Source organism: Phocoena sinus, chromosome 12, assembly GCF_008692025.1.
Source record: "Phocoena sinus isolate mPhoSin1 chromosome 12, mPhoSin1.pri, whole genome shotgun sequence".
NCBI lineage: Eukaryota > Metazoa > Chordata > Mammalia > Artiodactyla > Phocoenidae > Phocoena > Phocoena sinus.
In genome coordinates, this window is record NC_045774.1 from 76,185,414 (window position 1) to 76,192,665 (window position 7,252).

Consider the following 7,252-nt stretch of genomic DNA (forward strand, 5'->3'; position numbering starts at 1 on the left):
TTTAATTTCCTCTTTGATTTCTTCAGTGATCACTTGGTTATTAAGTACTGTATTGTTTAGCCTCCGTGTGTTTGTATTTTTTACAGATCTTTTCCTGTAATTGATATCTAGTCTCATAGCGTTGTGGTCAGCAAAGATACTTGATACAATTTCAATTTTCTTAAATTTACCAAGGCTTGATTTGTGACCCAAGATATGATCTATCCTGGAGAATGTTCCATGGGCACTTGAGAAAAATATGTATTGTGTTGTTTTTGGATGGAGTGTCCTATAAATATCAATTAAGTCCATCTTGTTTAATGTATCATTTAAAGCTTGTGTTTCCTTATTTATTTTCATTTTGGATGATCTGTTCTTTGGTGAAAGTGGGGTGTTCAAGTTCCCTACTATGAATGTGTTACTGTTGATTTCCCCTTTTATGGCTGTTAGTATTTGCCTTATGTATTGAGGTGCTCCTATGTTGGGTGCATAAATATTTACAATTGTTATATCTTCTTGGATCGATCCCGTGATCATTATTGTTCTTCTTTGTCTCTTCTAATAGTCTTTATTTTAAAGTCTATTTTGTCTGATATGAGAACTGCTACTCCAGCTTTCTTATGGTTTCCATTTGCATGGCATATCTTTTTCCATCCCCTCACTTTCAGTCTGTATGTGTCTCTAGGTCTGAAGTGGGTCTCTTGTAGACAGCATATATATGGGTCTTGTTTTTGTATCCATTCAGCCAATCTGTGTCTTTTCGTGGGAGCATTTAGGCCATTTACATTTAAGGTAATTATTGATATGTATGTTCCTATTCCCATTTTCCTAATTGTTTTGGGTTCGTTATTGTAGGTCTTTTCCTTCTCTTGTGTTTCTTGTCTAGAGAAGTTCCTTTAGCATTTGTTGTAAAGCTGGTTTGGTGGTGCTGAACTCTCTCAGCTTTTGCTTATCTGTAGAGGTTTTAATTTCTCCATCAAATCTGAATGAGATCCTTGCTGGGTAGAGTAATCTTGGTTTCAGGTTTTTCTCCTTCATCACTTTCAGTATGTCCTGCCATTCCCTTCTGGTTTGCAGAGTTTCTGCTGAAAGATCAGCTGTTAACCTTATGGGGATTCCCTTGTGTGTTATTTGTTGTTTTTCCCTTGCTGCTTTTAATATGCTTTCTTTGTATTTAATTTTTGACAGTTTGATTAATATGTGTCTTGGTGTATTTCTCCTTGGATTTATCTTGTATGGGACTCTCTGTGCTTCCTGGACTTGATTAACTATTTCCTTTCCCATATTAGGGAAGTTTTCAACTCTAATCTCTTCACATATTTTCTCAGTCCCTTTCTTTTTCTCTTCTTCTTCTGGATCCCCTATAATTCGAATGTTGGTGCGTTTGATGTTGTCCCAGAGGTCTCTGAGACTGTCCTCAGTTCTTTTCATTCTTTTTTCTTTATTCTGCTCTGCAGTAGTTATTTCCACTATTTTATCTTCCAGGTCATTTATCCGTTCTTCTGCCTCAGTTATTCTGCTATTGATCCCATCTTATTTTTCATTTCATTTATTGTGCTGTTCATCGTTGTTTGTTTCATCTTTAGTTCTTCTAGGTCCTTGTTAAGTGTTTCTTGCATTTTGTCTATTCTATTTCCAAGATTTTGGATCATCTTTACTATAATTATTCTGAATTCTTTTTCAGGTAGACTGCCTATTTCCTCTTCATTTGTTAGGTCTGGTGGGTTTTTATCTTGCTCCTTCATCTGCAGTGTGATTTTCTGTCTTCTCATTTTGCTTATCTTACTGTGTTTGGGGTCTCCTTTTTGCAGGCTGCAGGTTCGTAGTTCCCGTTGTTTTTTGGTGTCTGTCCCCAGTGGCTAAGGTTGGTTCAGTGTGTTGTGTAGTCTTCCTGGTGGAGGGGACTAGTGCCTGTGTTCTGGTGGATGAGGCTGGATCTTGTCTCTCTGGTGGGCAGGTCCACGTCTGGTGGTGTGTTTTGGGGTGTCTGTGGACTTATTATGATTTTAGGCAGCCTCTCTGCTAATGGGTGGGGTTGTGTTCCTGTCTTGCTAGTTGTTTGGCATAGGGTGTCCAGCACTGTAGCTTGCTGGTCGTTGAGTGAAGCTGGGTGCTGGTGTTGAGATGGAGATCTCTGGGAGATTTTCGCCATTTGATATTATGTGGAGCTGGGAGGTCTCTTGTGGACCAGTGTCCTGAAGTTGGCTCTGCCACCTCAGAGGCACAGCACTGATTCCTGGCTGCAGCACCAAGAGCCTTTCATCCACATGGCTGGAGATGGCATCAGATTCCACGGGTCCAGGGCTCGGTCCTTTGCGACTGCCCTCCCGCCTGCTTCAGACACCAATCACCATTCGAGTCTTTTGGGAGGTCTGGGGTCTTCTGCCAGCGTTCAGTAGGTGTTCTGTAGGAGTTGTTCCACGTGTAGATGTATTTCTGATGTATTTGTGGGGAGGAAGGTGATTTCTGCGTCTTACTTGTCTGCCATCTTCCTCGCCGTCTCCGCATTTTCTTCCCTTTAGGATGTGATCATGAATTGCATTTAGTTCTCATATCTTTTCAGTCTCCTTTCATCTAAAACAGCTACTCAGCCTTTTAAAAATATTTTGTGAGATTAACATATTTTTCATGAACACCGACCCCTTTTTTTAATAAAATGTTTCTTGTTTGGGGTTTATCTGAAGTTTTCTTTTAATTAAATTCAGGTTATTGCATCTTCTGTCAGAACACTACATAAGTGATGTTGTGTCCCTCTCAGAGTATGACATCCAAATGTTCAATTTATTTTCAAAGTTTTTGCTCCACCCATCCCACCATCCTCCATTCAGTGTACAGCACACTATTAGGTATAAAAAATAGGCAGAGAACCTTCTTTCTCACCCCTAACTTGAAGAACAAAATTTTTTCTATAATTGTGACTCTTAAATATATATTAAGTATATATTATTTTTTGAAACCCTAAATATCAAGTATAAAAGTGAAATTTATGGTGTCCACCCTCACTGTAGCGATCATACACAAATTAGGTAAAGCTATTGCTTTGTAAAAGATGAGAGTTGAGTTTTCATATTTGATTTCATACAGAGCGGGAAAGAGAAGAACTTGCTAAAAAGCAAAAGGAAAAGACATCTTTGTTGGAGAGAGAAGAAAAGCCAGTGTTGGAAACTGGAAGATACCGAATGGAAACCTACCACATTCAAAATACTGATAAATTGGAAGAAGAGGAAGAAGAAAGGCTGAAGAGAGAAATGCTACTTGCTAAACTGAATGAAATCAGCAGAGAACTCCAAGGTTCTCGGAATCTAAAATATCCTTCTCTGCCATTGCTTCGTGATTTGGAATCAAAGCCGCGCTCCCCAGAGAGAAACCCCAAAACACACACATTCTTTGAATCCTCGGAGAGACTATTTAATGGGCATCATTTGCAAGACATCAGTCTTTTCAGTACAAAAGGCGATGGTGAGAATCCAGGCAGTATCAGAAAACCAGCCTCTCCAGATGGGCTTGCATTTGGTAGCTATGTGCCTTCATTTGCGAAAACATTAGGCAAGTCAAGTCCAGTTAGCCACAAGAGTAGCCTTTTGGATTTCCAAAGAAACAATATAGAGAAATTTAGTAAAGACAGTGTCGATTTAATTACAAGAAAAGAGAAAAAAGCTAATCTGATGGAACAGCTATTTGGTGCCAGTGGCGGCAGCAGCATTTCCTCTAAAAGCAGTGACCCAAATTCTCTGGCTGCCACCAATGGAGACTTTGACCCTCTAAATTTTCTCCCTGGGGATAAAAGCAGCAGGGGTAGGGAATATGATGATGACGATGACTTTTTCTTCAGCAAAGGAAGAAGTTTTAATCCAAATAGACACCAATTAAAACATGCAAACAATAAACCAGCAGTAAAAGGTGATTCTGTAGAAGATGAAATTGAAGAAGTAGCACTGAGATGACTGACAGTATATATTTTTTCCAATTGTAAATATTAAAATGTTTCAATACAGTATTTATTTTATTATAAAGAGTTTTTAATAAATATTAAGTCCTTATTAAGCAATAGTTTTTAAAGTATAAATACAGCGGAAATAAAAAGATCATATCACACCGCATAGCTAGTTTGCCAAGAATGAAGCATACTCTTTTGACTGAAACCGAAAATAGACATGCATCTTACTTTCTTTTTACAAATAGGTTTTACCTCTGAATCAGCTCAGTGGGGAGTTTTACTCCACCCTATTTATTTATTTATTTAATTTTTGGCCCTGTCCTCTCTGAGCTAAATACAGTCTTCCTGCTGATTGTCGAATGGAAATGAAGAGTGAGAGGCTCTGTTGGGAAGTGTGGCAAGGCTGAGGGTACTCTTAAGTGGAACAGTGACAACATGGGGACTTCCCATTCCTCTGGAAGCAACCACAGTTAAATGCCACTCATTTCCCAATTACAGAGTCTCGTTAAATCACTTACCTACAACTGTGCTAATACATTAGGTTGAATTCAGAAGATGTTTGTTTGGGTGGACAGTTCCCTGTCATGGCTCCCAGAGGCTTGGGTGCAGTGTCATCAGTAATTCGTCTTCTTGATCTCCTACGCTTTTTATATCTCAGTGACTAGATGTGAGAGTTCATATCAAATACACGGAACAGAAGAAATTTCATCCCAAAATAGCAAGATTTTCAACTCAATTATGTTTCCAGAGTAACGTAACTAGGAAATTTTAATACGTACTTTTAAGATTTGAACTTACTGTCAAACCAAAGAGATAACGATAGTGTGATACTATTGGACTTACAGGGCTGATTTTAAAGCAACCTTGGTAAAAGTTGTTTAAGAGATGGGGCTCCTGCCTTGCGGAGTAGGGTGGTCGATTTTCTGTTGAAAAGTGTTTGGTCTTCTGCTGTTTGTAGCTCATGTCAGCTGCAAAGGAGTTGATGACCTTGGATTATGCTGGGCATGACTGGTCTTTAAGAAACAGTAATACACCACCAACCAAGGAGAAAACACAGTTCAGATGAAGAGTGGTGGAAATAGTGTGTCAGGGGAAGAATAAATAATGTTGATGGGCACTTATTCTAAAGTGAACTGTTGTTTTCAAGAATTTACTACATATTTGCTCATAGTATGATTTCTCATGCCAAGCATACATACTGATGAGGGGACTAGAGTTACTGTTTTATCTTGAGTTCTTATAAATGCTTATTATTGAATATAATTTCATAATTCTTTGACAAGACTGACCTGGTTAGGTCTCTAATGAAAAGATGTTACCACCTGGCATCTTCTAAATTGTGTTCCTGTTATTTACTGGGAACTGAATCTCTCAAAAGTGCTAAACTATATTAAAAATTTTTTAATAAAGTTTTCTATGACTGATATAAATAAGCATTTAGTATATTGTAAATCATTCTAATATACGTAAACCACAATATTGTAGTGGAGTTCTTGATAAAATATTATGTACTGTTAATTTTGTTCACAGCTGCTAATTTTTCAGCCAAAAGTATTCTAATTTTTAGGGTTTTTTTGTTCTAAAGGCTTTTGTAAAAAGTCCTTTAGTAAAGTTTTATATTCAGGTCATTTTAGTTAGTCTCTTGCTTTTTTCTACCTGATGTTTTCTAGTCTTTTTAACCAGATGCAATAAGGCAGAATTATTAAATTAAACCTAAAATTAAGTTATAGGCTTAGCATTATGGTCTTAAGCGTTAAAATTGGAGATTATACAGAACAAGTTTTTATGAACAAACCTTAGTGAATAACTTTTTTTTCCCCTAAATGTCAAGTTAAATTTATTTGCACTCAGAACTCTTACTAATAAACATGTAAAACACACTGACTCTTTGTTTGAATGGTACCTTCCTTAAGGTCACTTGGGAAATATATAGTGGAAATAGGACCTGCAGGGTTTTTATTTCATTATTCACCTTTTTAAATTTTCCTATTCAGTATTTTTAGTTGAAGTAGATGAATCTGCCCTACGTCGGGTTAGACAGTATGCTTAGCCTTATCAGATAATTATAGTCTTAATGAATTCTTTCACGATTCATAGCTGTCATAACGGCTTATGTTGCTTATAATATTAAAAGGCGGCGGTAAGGGGGACTAGACTGAATCAAAATAAACACTTCAGTGCTGACGCACTGGCTTTCTGATGCTCATCCCCACCTCACTTTCAGACACGCTGAAGCTTCTGCTGTCCCTGGCTGGGTGTTAACCTGGGTAGAGCCTGCAAGTCCGTCTGGTGCAAGGGGGATGGGAAACTTGTATTACGGTGACAGTGTGGACTTTTTAGGATTAAAGAAGTTACCATAAATTGTCAAGAAAGGATCTTTTAAAGCTTTTTCCTTTCTACGCAATAAATGCCCCTTTCACCTTCAAGTCCCCTTTCGTGTCACTTGAAAGTGTTTTTCTGTTCTGGGTTTTGAGCAAAGAGCACGTCATGTATTCATTCACTGACTGCTTGTTTGCGTGCTCCCTGGGGGGTGCGCGGCACGGTAGGAGGTGCCGGGAGAGTAAGGCCCTGCCTCTCCCTCAGTGTGGACACGAGCCGGGCTGCATCCCTGCCCTTCCATCCACTCCCTGGGCGTCCTTGGGCTACTTAGCAATTACTAGTCTTTTATAATGCTTCCTAGGGTGGCTATGAGGAGTACCTGAAATACTTCGGTTAATGTTTGGCACAGTGCACGATACATTATAAGCACTCAGTAAACATCAGCTGTTGTTATCACAGTTGTTATGAGTTTCCTTTAGGGACTACTTGGAAAAAATAGAGCATAGGTAATGTACACAAAATACATTGACATTATACTTTGAGTAAGATACAAGCAAAAAGAGCTTCTAAACCTCCAAATTAACATACAATATCTGTTACTGAATATATTGTGCCTCTTAGGTCTGCACTTAGAATGTCCCTTTATTCGGCACTAACTGTGTATGACTGATGAGCTGGCTTCCTAATCTACAAAAGAGTAAGTAGAACAGCTAAGTTTTGGAAAGCTTTTCTGAAGACAGTTTTAGTGACATAAGGAGAGGTAGAGAGTTAGCCTCATAGCAAAAAGACAATGAAGTCCAGAAAACACCGGACTTGGATTGCAGAATGTGACAATTTGTAGCCCAGCTCCCTCCCCCGTCAATGTCTGTGTGTGTCCTTGGATATGTTCAAAGCCTCTCCATACCGCCCCTCCCCTCTACGAGGTGGGGCTAATGACAGTACCTACCTCATGGTAGTTGCATACAGTAAATGAGTTCATACGTGAAAAATCTTGGAACCATTTGATGCTCAAATTGT

General features: G+C 38.6%; 1 protein-coding gene across 1 annotated transcript in view; it reads left to right on the forward strand.

Moving 5' to 3' along the window:
• LCA5 (lebercilin LCA5) overlaps positions 1 to 5,800 on the forward strand; it is a 75,003-nt gene extending 69,203 nt beyond the window's left edge. The window contains exon 8 of the mRNA XM_032651895.1: positions 3,064 to 5,800. Within this exon, the coding sequence (XP_032507786.1) occupies positions 3,064 to 3,923 (860 nt within the window). The 3' untranslated portion in view covers positions 3,924 to 5,800. The remainder of the gene's footprint in view (positions 1 to 3,063) is intronic.
• Positions 5,801 to 7,252: the final 1,452 nt, after the last annotated feature.